This window comes from Hyalella azteca, unplaced genomic scaffold, assembly GCF_000764305.2.
Source record: "Hyalella azteca isolate HAZT.00-mixed unplaced genomic scaffold, Hazt_2.0.2 contig11277, whole genome shotgun sequence".
Taxonomy (NCBI): Eukaryota; Metazoa; Arthropoda; class Malacostraca; order Amphipoda; family Hyalellidae; genus Hyalella; species Hyalella azteca.
Window position 1 is genome coordinate 691,606 of NW_025941278.1, and position 13,077 is coordinate 704,682.

Consider the following 13,077-nt stretch of genomic DNA (forward strand, 5'->3'; position numbering starts at 1 on the left):
TTGATACAAAATTTATTTTTTTCATCATACCACGTTGTAGTTTGAAATTTTCAAGCAGGCTGACGTCAGTCAAAAGCTACAGCAACTCGGTTTGCAAAGCTTTTCCTATTTGAAGAAGACTTGCTAGATTTGGCAGGAGAAGTCTATGGCATAATTTTAGAAAAGGGTTCCTATAACTGCTAGGAGTTTCAGAGGATTGTGCTATATTGCTAATTTTTACGCTAAGAGAGTAGATATATCCTTGCATAGCATGGATTTATAGAGAAGTAACTCGGCTTACACAACGCATCCTGAAAATCCTAGACATGATCATGACCGCTTCGAAGCCAACTAAGAAACGGATTAAAAAAAATCGCGTTTCATCAATGGACTGTTGGACATATTTGTTTGTGCTGAAGCGACCTTTCTGTGGATCACATAAGCCAAGTGCAATCGAAAACCCAGAAAAAGTGACTTTGGATCTGAGTTTGAAAATATTTCTGTAAATTTCGAATTTGGCGAAAGTAATATAAATATTTAATCATGTAAATGACTAAGTATATGAAACTAATCGAATGAAGAGTAAATCTGTTACAAATGACTCAATAGTAGACGAAATTTATTCAGGTTCACTAATTAATATGTTAATTCACGTTCAAAATCGGAAGAAAATAAAATAATTTCAGTGATTACACCAACGTATTCTGCATCACCAAATCCTATAAATGATACGCAAATCACATCCACATAACTGCGATCATTTCCGATCATTGACTGATTAAATGGACCAAGTCTAGGATCTTCAAGAACGAAGTTCAAACGTCGAAATAAGTTGATGTTTTGACAACAAGTTCACCTAACATAGCTTGGTCAGGTCATTCGGTGGGCATTCGGTAGTGGTTGCCTTGATGACAGCTTGGTGACGGTGGTTGTTGCTGAGATGGTTGTTGTGGTTGTTGCTGCATTTGGTGGGGTGGAGGTTGTTGTTGTTGTGGATGGTAGTGGTGGTGGTGCTGCTGGTTGGGATGGTTGTGCAGACGTCTCCGACAGTCACTGTTGTCCGCACTCAAAGGCCTGTATCGCCGGAGCCTGGTCGAAAAAAATCGTGTACGAAATTGGGCTAACTTATAATTGATATATTAACATAGTATAGATCTTTTGAGAATTTTTAAATACGTAATGCATGAAATCTATAACGAATGTCATTACGTTTAGGAGAACCTGAAACACGCTAAATTATAACCCAATATTTATTCATCTTATATGTACTGAAACACCTACAATGCATAAAACCACTGTCAATAAACCTATAAAACATGCTCGAAAAAACTTAAACTATCAATATTGAGCATAGATCAACAAAAGTTCGTTACTAATCACCTAGCGTTGACATCGCGGGTTGGCGGTGGATCAGTGGTGGGGGGCCTTGGCTTGCGGTGCTGCAGGTGCCGGTGCTGGAGGTGAGAGCTGTCAGACTCGTCCGACTCCTCGTGCTGAGGCTTCAACAAATACGTCGGCACGCCCCTGGCACCGTCGAAATATCGTCCCCCGGATCCCATCTCTATCATCGAAACCCGTTGTCTGGAAAGATAATTAATCAATTGTCGAAATATCTCTCACCGCAACCCATCTTAGTCATTAAAATCAGTTGTTCAGTAATTAAGCTGTGTTTGTATTGCTCCATAAACATATTTTTTCTAACTCTAAATAACCATGCGACTTCAAGATAATAAGTCACACTGACTTGCCCCATGTGCCTTTAATTTGAACAGGGGATATTCGCCTACATTATGCATTTAGATATCAACCCATAATGAGCTACTTACCTATCCTGTCGGGTTCTGGCGTTCAGGAGAGCTTGGGGAGGTGGGGTGACGTCCGACATTGGACGAGTTCTGCGGCGCTGGAAACGCAGGTTGAGCTGCGACTCGTCAGTGACGTATTTTTCGACCCCTCTTCGTTTTCGAAGTGCGGGAGTAAGATCTGCAAATTCTTTCGTCATGTCTTCTTGACTGATTGCCCCATGAAAATCGTTTTCATCTTCCTCGTTCTCGTTTTCACGGCCATAAGATAATATTCTAGCTGAGCGAGAGTTTTTACGGTCGGACAAAAGGCTTCGAGTGCTGAGGCTGTTGTCGTCATCGTTTCCTTGTGGAGACATTGCGATGTCTACTACGCCTAAAGATATTTTCCTCTCCGTGTTTTCGTACCTGGTGGATCTAAGGTTCGCACCTGCAATGTTCGGTGTAGAGGTGTACAGTAGTGCATGCTCTTCTCCGTGATCGGAAAATTTTCCGTTTCTGCTTTTGGTGGCCACGGGTATTCGACTCCGAGGACTCAAGTCATCAGTGGGCGGATTCCGAAATTTATGTTGAACAAAAATTTCCGGCGATGTTGACGTACGCGATCTCAGTTCACTGGGTCGAGGAGTTGTTGTTGATCTGGAAGACAAATCTGAACTTTCTAGAAGATTCTCGCACGACCGCCGCTGACGAGACGACAAATTTCTCCTCTCGCTGTTGGGAGGCGTTGACTTGGGGGAGCTCGACGTAGTTCTTGGTTTCGCGAGACTTTTTTGCATTTGAAAGGCAGATGGAAGATCCTGAACGAGTATTACAGATGGTTTTCTATTATCAGAATCATCGAACATTTCATCGATTAAACATTGTACTGACTTCCTCCCTTCAGTGTTTATGTGATGAATATTTCCATCTTTTCCAATTTCTTGGAAAGCTGATTCATACTGGCTCGGGTCAGGTGGCATCGCCACCGAATCATATTGGGTTAAGTGCTCAACTTCTTTCAGTTGGCTGACTTCAGAGACTGGCGGAAGCAGTGCAGAACTGCTGGCGCTTTTCTTCTGTTTGGGTTTCAAATCATGACGAACGTCAGGTTGTTCTTCTCTAGCAGCCGTTTCAAAGGAGTCCTCATCGTTCTTGGAAAGAATTTTGCTGTGAGTTGAATAGTCATCCCTGCGTATGATGCTACGACTGAACGATGCGTCGTGGCCTGCTTGTGCGTCGAAGTATACAGACCTCTCATCCAGCAACACTCCTGGACTGCTCATGGCGCTTTCTGTGACCAGGTTCGGGATATCTAGCAGTGGCTCAGGGAAAAAACTTTCCTGGTCATTTTCTAGGCCAGAAAATGCTGGAGGGGCAGGAACAACTTGGTTCAGCTCCTCTCGAGACATTCTCACTTGCCTCTGCACGATCGTTGTCGCGCCTGAAGGCTCGGAGAATTTTCGGTCTTTATCCATGAATCGGAATTCTATTTTACAATCGACGACGGCATCTTCGCCGTTCTCTTCCGCTTCATCTTTATCGTCGTCATCTTCTTCTTCTTCCTCCTCCTCTTCCTCCTCTTCTTCTTCGTCATCGTTGTCAGCGATTCTGTAATGAAAAGTTTATTTGATTCGATGAATGAAATAAAATGTTAGGAATAGAAATGGTTTGAGTGATTCGATTTTATCTTCAAATTAGAAAATTCGAACATAGTTTCTGCCTTCATATACTAACATATTTCATTTCAAGATTCTATCTGATAAGTCATAACTTATTATCCTAGTTCGGGCAATATAAGTGGAAAATGAGCTCATGCCTAATTCTCAAATTGAATTCCAGTTCGCCGATCCAGGTTTAAACTGAATTAAGGGGACCGTCTAACCTAAAATTTTCAATTTAGGCGTTTTCCACTTTTTGGGCTCATCTTAAAGCTCACTTTTCAACGCATTCAACGGTACCAGAATCATCCCTGTGCGTCAAAAAATGATTTCGTGACAGCTTCCCAAAGAAGGGCAGTTTTTAGGCCCTTTAAGAAATGTCTATGGGAACTAATTAAGATTTTCTATAGTAACCGTTATTTTTCCGTTTTCTATGAATATCACGTTTTCTATCAATTTTTTCGAAAAATTCATAGAAGTAAAATGTTTTTATTTTTACATTTTACGTTTGAATGTGAAGTTTCATGATGATCGGATAATAACTTTAGGAGTTATAGGCTATCTCCAATTTAGGTTAGACGGTCCCCTTAATAACCTTTATTTAAATAGTGTCGATCGTCGTAGGTAATTACCATATTCATCGCTGAGATGACAAGAATAGCACTAATATCAGCATTCTAATATTTGCATAAAAAATTCAGTTTCAAATCTCAATGTTCTAAGCGTTGCAAGACGACTGTTACTGCGAAAAATGTCAGGTTTTGATAACAAAAAATTACCCCTCAATTTGGGAGAGCGGAATCAACTAAAGGTTTATGATCGAAAAGTTTACACAGACTTGATGTTGTCTATTATTTTACAAAATAACTAGTTCAAATGGTTCTCCATCTATCGTGAACTTCATTTATGTCATCTCACTATAAATAATTTTTTAGCCGCATGCCCATTGTTTCCGTAATTGGAAAGATCCCTTGGCCATAGACTCAAAAGTCGCTTAACTACGCGTTATTTTGTTGTCTTCGATTCGTGAAAAGCCGTCAGTGATTGACTGACAGTGTTACGAACTCTCGATCATTTTTAGCGCATTTTCTCAATTATGGAAAAAATGCACTATTGTGCTCGCCATGTCCGTCCGTCCGTCTGTCTGTCCGTCCGTGACTCCACGTTTTCGTCGACGAGAAAATGCGCTCTCTGTCACTCAATGCAGTGAGTACTGAGTTATATTTTTTATAGTATGGGCTCATGGACTGACAATGACGTACCCAATATCCGGCATGCTTTGCCGTCGCTCCGGAGTGACGGGTGACCCGTCCCGGGACGTTTTGATGGCCAAACCACGGGTGACGTCCAACTCGTAGGATGCATCAGCAACGTGGGTTTGTTGAAGAAGAGGTGCTTCCAAGCCTGGCCGAAGATGACTCGATAACTGTGGGTTAGACCATACGCGTGGCAAACGTCGGTTGTTTGTAGGGGACTTGTAGCTCATGGTGATCGACGAAGCCAATCTGCCGTCTGCTGTTGCTGCCATTGTTGATGTTGTTGTCGTTGTTATTGCTAAGGGGATGTCTTTGTTCGGATTCGTTTTGTACTTTTCAGAGGCATCGGAAGACACTCGGGCCACAAGCCTGAGCTCTTCCACCGCCTGACTTCCACCCACGAGTGTCAGGTCAGGAACCTGCGATCATCCCAACGTGTCAGTCAAACCTTAAGTGGTTTATCCAACGACTACTAATTTCCTCTGTTTCAACACTTTCTTCAGCTTTTCAAAACAGTAAAAAATTAATATGCCTTCCTATGTGTTCCAATAAGGTAAATAATATTATTTAATTAAATAAAAGTGAATAATAAATAAACCTAATTCATTATTCCTGGCTTTGAAAAACAAATAGTCTTCACGAATATTTTTGATTAACTGTTTTCAATTTTCGAGAGTCTAGCGTAATCAATTGGTTCTCTTCGTGCAATTATTGGGAACATATCGCGGGATATATTATAATTTCACTAGTACTTCATTTTCCCAAGCAAAATGATAGCTTCAAACTTTAATGGTAGCCAAAAAATGTATCAAAATTCTACAAGGAGATTAATCGATTTTTAAAACCATTACTACGAGCTAAGAAATGCAAAATAACTAGGGAGCTCTACAAATCAAGCTAGTCATTACCTAGTCTGGCAGGTTAGTAATAAGTTATTAGTATCGCTTAAGTCATCCACACCCGTCGAAGCGAATAGATTTTGAAGTTAGTAACCTGAGTGTTAGTAAGGTAGTCGGACGATCGCAGTCTCTCTTCCTCACTTATACGCGAAACATCAGCAGCGGCCGCTGTCACATGTGAAGGCTGCTGCTCATGGCTGAAGTCCTTCTTATTGTCATTGAGCTGTTGTGGCGCGTCTGCGGCCCGCTCGCTACCTTCCTCCGCTGCTACAAGCTGTTTTGTTTCGAGGTGTCCACGGGAAACAGAGATTCGCCATCAAATTATGGAAATCACGAGTAGCAAAAAACTGCATTAGTCAATGCGTTATGGCGGAATAGAGTATCATCTTGTATAATTGATAATCAGTATCGCCATGTGCGGTGTTTTATCACAAATCAACGTCAGGTAGGAGACAAGAAGATGGACTAGCAGCCGAGGCTCGTAAATGGAGCGTATCACTGTGACAGCAGCGCTGCTTTCTAACCTATTATGCTATGAATGAAACAAAAACCAAAAATACCAACCGCCATTCGTTTTTTGTGTTCGGGGCTTTGCAAATTATCAACTTTCAGTTCGTTGTCGGTCTCCTCGGAGTCGTCGAATTGAGACTTCCACTGTGACGCAAGAGTAAGTCCGCCTCCACCACCGCCCTTCGTGGCAGGTTGCGACATGTTGTCGTCGTCTGCCACGGCGAACTGCGTGATGGACAGGTCCCGGTGGCCCAAGAACTTGGTTCGTGTCACAGGATGCAGCCTGCTGCCAACACAGCTCATTGGTCTCCGAAACAAGGATTACGTTCACACGAAACGATTTTGGCGCTGAAGTCAGTTCAAAATACTTTGATTTAGCAAGAAAGGACGAATGTTGTCATATATAAGAAATAATCAGTTAAACACGAGAACTATATAAAATATTATTCGAAAATCTTTTGAGCTTAAACAACTCTTAAAAATTTGGCTACGCAATCACCTTCGGAATCAGAAATTATATGTGTAATTATATACCTCGATATTCTCAAGTTCGACTCACAAGTGGTTTAAACCAACTGAAAAAAAGTTAGTTTGAACATTGCAGCATTATAAAAGCTCTGCGTTTTTCGTATAATTTGTGAATAACCATGACTTCAGAAATAAATACCTACCTCTTTTGATTAGCCCGTCTGTGCAAGGGATGCTCGCGCCCCAGCAGCTCCAGGTCCGTGGGAGGGGTCGACGCTCCTGGAGAGACGCCCCCTAAGGTCATCGGGTCCGAGGACCGTGGAATGCGGCTATCTTGGAAGCTCAGGTAGCTGCCATCCTGCGAAGGAGGATAATGTAAGTGTAGGAATAAGCATCGTATCTATACATAATACGTCTTAGCAACTGCTTTGGTTTCAATGAAATCGCCGGAGCTTCGTGCAATGGTCGCCTTTTCAGAGCTTTCGCTCGAGTTAGTTTCATATTCTTTCTTTCATAATGTCTCAAATTCTACCGAGCAACGTAACCTTTTGAGTACGGTTCACATGATCAATCACAACGATGAGCGTTAGATTAATCCTGTTATATCTGGCATTCTGAATACTAATTGCGTCATCAATCACAAAAATAGACACCAAATAAGTTTTTTTATTTGGCCTTTTGAATACTGTTCGCACCAACAGTCGCAACGATGGACGCTAAACAAGTCATGCTATGGTTAGCTGAAACTTTCTGAGAGAAGACTACTTAACGTACCTGATCGTCACGCTTGCTGCCAGTTTCTGCATTCATTTCGATGTCGTCAACGGGCGTATCAACAGACGATAGCCTCAGTACCGCTAAAGGCTTCCTGTTTTTATCGTCTGCTGTGGCTGAGTTATGTGACACTGGACCGCCCACCACCACAGACAATCTGGGAACAAAAGGGTTTTGAAATTATCATAGGCTTAGAAACAAAATAAGCACATATCAAATAGTAAAGAAATATTTAAGACCTAAAATTAAGACGCATATAATTCATGAAAATGTTATTTTTAATTTACAAACACTGTTCTGAAAATTCTTAAAATTTGTGAAAAGGTAGAGATAAGTATCAAAGCTTTGAAAAAGTGAACGATATTTGCTGAAAACACAATTTTCAAACCCCTCGACTATCACTCAGAAAATAATTTTCCAACGTAGGTTCTAAAGATCCACTGACTTGTGAGTTTTCTTGCCAAGCTTGCCATCGAGGTTAGATTCGGCGTCCCATTCTGCGTTGGACTCTTTGTCTTTCTCCGGCTGTCCCGTGTCAGCTTCCTTCTCATTGCTGGCATCGTCAACCTAAGGCAGAGATATACGCACGTTAGGCTCTTGTTCGTGCATTAAATAACATTCATACAGTCAGCAAATTAACATGTTGATTTGTTGATAAAAAATTAAGTATAACAGAATGCAACTGACCCTAGATATGAATTTCATACTCACGAAATAGGCAGCCAAATCGTTTTTAATTGGAAAAAATAGGCAGAATTGATCCCATTTCCGGCATAAAAATAATGGAAAAGCCAGAGAAAGTGAGAGCTGTAACAGTGACCGCTTAGATATGCTTCCTAAAACTAGCCATTAGGTAAGTGAACATCGAAAGAAATTATTCCTCCTCGAGTTCTATTTTCACCATCCGTGATGAAGTATATGCTCACTATGATAATGATACAGTGCTTTAATTTAATTTAATTAAGGAATTAAGGTGCAGCACACCTTCAAAAAGAGCGCTTTAAGCGTTAGAAACCACAAATTAATTACGATATTACGAAAGCGCTATGAAATTAGCAAAGCAAAAAAAACAGAATTGAAAGCGTTTTTCCATGAAAGATAAGCTAATCATTTTATCTACATAAAGTTATCTTAGCAAGCTAGTGAAATGATCCATCAGATTTCAATGTTTAAAACTGAATTCTTCAGGCTGATAAAAAGCGAGATTTTTTATTTTGCAGCTCCAGCCTCGCATGCAATTACTCGAATTGCTACTTTGCTTTGAAAGGAGAGACAAGTATCGAAACACTTAACATCAGAGTACAATCCTACGAGAAAAACCAACAATGTTAGAACGATTCGTTTGAGCCAAGCAAAAATCAATGCAACAATATTGATCGTATTTTTAGAGGAAAATATGTTAGCTATTGTATAAACCACTTAATGAATGCAAAATGCTTTCGAATAAATGGGCTCTAAAAAGTGAATTCGTATCTTAGCATCATTATTGACCATGCACATAAAAAAGATTCAGAGAAGTTGTTTAGAAATGGGATGGCAAATCAAACCGACTATCGAAACAGAAGATCAGTTTTAGGGTAAACAACATGCGATTAAATTGGATGCAAAACTTTGCATGCGGTTTCATACAACAAACAATTGATGTCCTAACATAATGTATGAGCCACAAACACGAAACACTTCTGTTAGTCTTTATAAGTCATAATCATGCGGCGCCAAATTAAAGTTGGTCCCCGTGAATGCTACTCATATTGACTTAACCCTCCACCGCCTGACATGAGTAACCGGAGCAATATTGTCACAAGCCTATACTTCTCAAAAAAGATACGTTCAAGTCGCAAAATGACTTGCACTGATGGTTGCCGCCACGTACAACAACTTTAAAATGTTCTCTATTGCGTACAAACGTCCTCAGGTTGCTTCACTCAATAGTTTATGTTTAATTTAAGTTGAAAGTTATGTTCCCGGAGAGTAACATGCGGCGGTAGAGGGTTAACTTTGACCCTCAGCTGACCAATGTTAAGAAGATAATAATTGTGACTTAACTAAAACTCCAAAGTGATTTATCTAAGTGAGAAATCTAGTCAATGTGTAATTTTGTTGCTAATGAACGGAAAACCAGAAAACCAACAAAAAAATTTCAGAGTTCCCTGAAAATGATCAGAATAAAATTGATCATCATTAAGGATCTACCTTTCGTTTCTTCGGAGACATTTCGACAGGGTTAGCTTCCTTCTCCCTGTTCGAGACCACTTGGGCGTTAGCATTGCTGTCGTTGAGCACTCGATCTTTTGTCTCCGTCTGGCAATGTAAAAATAAAACAATCTCATCGTCCGCGAAAACAATCGATTTGTTTTTTATTTGAAACCGTAACAATGAATTGATTTTTGCAATGAAAAAAATTCGTGGTGAATGCAAAAAAATGGAAGTCAAGAAAATCTGTTTCACACGAAAATGGTTTAGGACATCAATGAATTTGTTGGCCGAAGAGTGACTGACAATAAATTTCAACAACGAAACAAGCAGTCTAAGTTCAAATGAACAGCATTCTTGAATTTAATACATTTTGAATTGGACTGAACCTTCAATCAGTCTTCAAAAACGATTTAAAATTAATTTCAGGACAATCGGGACACCTGTTTTGTAAATTTGAACCCTTAGATATCTAGCGAGCGTATTCGAGTTAAGAGTTCCTAAAACTCATACAAGGTTGGATTTGTAAAAATTTGCCAAAATATCAACCCTTGGAACTTCATATGTTACTGAATTTGACGCTCATTAAGTTTCATCTTTCAGATTAACCGTTCACATACAATTTTCAGTGGTACATAACTTAGTCCGATGCACGGTATGAAAGAAATGTCCAAAAAATTAACAAATATTACCTGCCATATCACTTCTGATTTCCATGCACTAAACTTAAAAAGTTTGAATATCCTCCTCCTCCTAAAATATCCTCCTCCTCCTCATGAATAACAAAGGTGGGTTGTACTGTATAATATGAATTATATCGTTGCATTGTAATTGACTGCTAAGAAAAGTTGACAGTATTAGGCAACTGTCCATAGAAAACATAAATTTTTGCAAGAAGATGGTAGCATTGCTTTAAAATTAAAATACATTAATTTGTTTTGCTACGCAAATCAAGAAATTGGAGATATGAGAGGAGAATCACGACTACAAATAAAGTCGCTTGCAACCACCAAAAAGAAAAGTGCTGGCCATTATCTACTCGTACGGAAGATACAGTTGGGAAGGATGCGGGTTTGAATCCCATATAATAGAACAAAATTTTACAAGAACAGTCATTCCAGAAATTGAAATTACTTTCATGCTTATTCTTCAGCTAGGTACGATTTTTTAAATTTAAATCGTGCAGGAAAGTTCATTACAGGTGCACAGAAATTGTTCTATGTGAGCTTAAACCAAATGGACAGCGAGACATTTGGTAAATTCTTTCACGCTCAGAATCTTAATTTTACTTATTATACAAATATTCTACAACTCCTTGATATTTGATTCCTCTTTATGATTACAGGTTCAGTTTGTGTCACACGAATTGAATTGCAATTAACCGATTTTTTAAACTTGGGGACTATTTATCACTTTATGCTCATTATCTTCAACGGTTCATGTGCATAAGGTGGTTCTGCTGATAAATGCATGTTTTATTGTTGAATTAATCTACGTTGTTCAAGTGCATGGGAATAAAATAGGCACAAAATATACAAATGCTTGCCTTCTTGACAGAAGTTGCAACATGTTATATTATATCCAAAAATTTCGCTGAGACTCTGATCTCCATAATAATCACCACATTCATATAAAGAAAGGTTTCTTCAGAGTGTTTCTCAGGAACCACTAATTCACCCACCTTAAGAATTATGATGAAAAATAAGTATTAACACAGCCTTATTTCGAATTTAGTAGCAAAGCTCTGTCGGGAGTCCTTCTCAGAACGCTAGAACACAGTATCACTTACCGCCAGAACATCGAGTTTTGTTACTGTACAGCTAATATATTTTTCCCATGTTCAAGCTTCCCAGGTGATCTCAATAACGTAGATGATCAGAAGCTAAGGATAAATTATTTCGAAAATTAAGTATTGTGAATAGTTAGAATTATTTTCCGGAAGGTAAAATAATTTAATTATTTTTTTTTAAAACATCGAAATTAAAAAGCTAAATTAATGTCGAAAATTTTTACATAAACTTGCTTTGAAGTCGATTTGTGTAGGCTTCTCTTCAGTTTTTTGTTCTCATGCATGCATGCTCTCTCTAATTATATGTATACTGAAGTGCATCCACCACCATACACTGCTGGTTTTGAGATAACCCCTCTAGAATCATCCGTATATACACCTATATAATATATTATTGTAATACATAATATGTATATAATATAATATTGTAATATATAATATGTATATAATATAATATTGTAATACATAATATGTCTATAATATAATATTGTAATACATAATATGTATATAATATAATAGTGCAATACATAATATGTATCTATATAACACGACGCACTCACCTTCTGCTGCTGCTGGGCATGAGATAATCTTTCTATACTGATCTATATATACACTTCTTTAATACAATATTTTAACACATAATATGTATATTATATAACATTGTGACACGACGCACTCACCTTCTGCTGCTGCTGGTGAGGGAGGTGGTCGCGACGTCTGCGTCTGCGAGGGTCTGCGTCGCCCTGCGTGTCGGTGGGCGGCGCGTCGATATTCTCCTGGTCCAGCACGTTGTCGTCCAGCATGTTCTCCGTGAGCCCCCCGCCGCCCCCTGCCCGGTCCGTCCGGGTTCCGTACCCCATACGGCTGCAAAAGACAATTATTTTAAGGTATTTATCATTTTTGTAGTACGGCTACAAAAGACAATTATTTTAAGGTACTTAAAATATGTGTAATTTTTAGCGCATTTTCTCATTAACGGAAAAAATGCCCTATTGCGTTCGTCATGCCCATCTGTCCGTTAGTCCGTCCGTCTGTCTATCCGTCCGTGACTCACGTCTTCGTCGACGAGAAAATGCGCTCTCTGTCACTCACTGCAGTGAGTACTGAGTTAAATTTTTTAAGGTATTTGGAGTAGCCTGATTGAGTTTCCACTTCGACTTTGTATTATGACTGAGACTCAAGGTATCTTAAATGTTCCATTGATACACATTAAGTTTATTTTTCATACGTAGAAGAAAACATGAATATTTTATATTCATGAATATCTTGAGGCACTGATATAATAATATTTAGCCTGACCTGTCGGCCTGCTGCGCCTTGGTCATGACGGCGTGGGTGGTGGTGGTGGTGGTGCCGATGGAGTTGTCGGTGGGCGTCTTCTCCCAGTCGTAGGGATCGGACTCTTTGACCCCACGACGCTTCATGCAGCGCTCGAACAAACCCGACAACATCTGACATCCAAATAAAAATTTTAATTTTTATATCCTGACTTCAGCAAAAAAATTGCTGCAAGGCTGCTGATTATACTTTTCCAGGTTGAATAACACCATGTACATAATTATTAATAATTATACTGTCTTTAACAACCTAATTGCATTATTGCTAAATCCATCACAGAGAAAGTTCTAAAATTCAACAAGAACATTAAAAACTGAATGGAAACAATAGACAAGAATAACATATTTCAAAAAGTCAAAATTTCATTAACGGCGGGAGTGATCGGAAGTTTCTCATTTCAAAAATAACTCTAACGCGATCGCTATTCCA

General features: G+C 39.3%; 1 protein-coding gene across 4 annotated transcripts in view; it reads right to left on the minus strand.

Annotated features, from left to right (window-relative positions):
* Positions 1–579: 579 nt before the first annotated feature.
* The window catches only part of LOC108678811, a 32,503-nt gene continuing 20,005 nt past the window's right edge, over positions 580–13,077 (minus strand). The window contains exons 7-18 of one of the 4 annotated variants that reach the window (XM_047882766.1): positions 12,610–12,761; positions 11,991–12,174; positions 9,522–9,629; positions 7,774–7,895; positions 7,329–7,485; positions 6,758–6,912; positions 6,141–6,369; positions 5,671–5,850; positions 4,684–5,096; positions 1,806–3,371; positions 1,360–1,560; positions 580–1,068 (exon numbers count right to left, since the gene is read on the minus strand). In XM_047882766.1, the coding sequence (XP_047738722.1) occupies positions 855–1,068; positions 1,360–1,560; positions 1,806–3,371; positions 4,684–5,096; positions 5,671–5,850; positions 6,141–6,369; positions 6,758–6,912; positions 7,329–7,485; positions 7,774–7,895; positions 9,522–9,629; positions 11,991–12,174; positions 12,610–12,761 (3,681 nt within the window). In that variant the 3' untranslated portion in view covers positions 580–854. Of the gene's footprint in view, positions 1,069–1,359; positions 1,561–1,805; positions 3,372–4,683; positions 5,097–5,670; positions 5,851–6,140; positions 6,373–6,757; positions 6,913–7,328; positions 7,486–7,773; positions 7,896–9,521; positions 9,630–11,990; positions 12,175–12,609; positions 12,762–13,077 lie in introns of all 4 variants that reach the window. The other 3 variants (XM_018167294.2, XM_047882767.1, XM_047882768.1) reach the window with 3 other exon arrangements.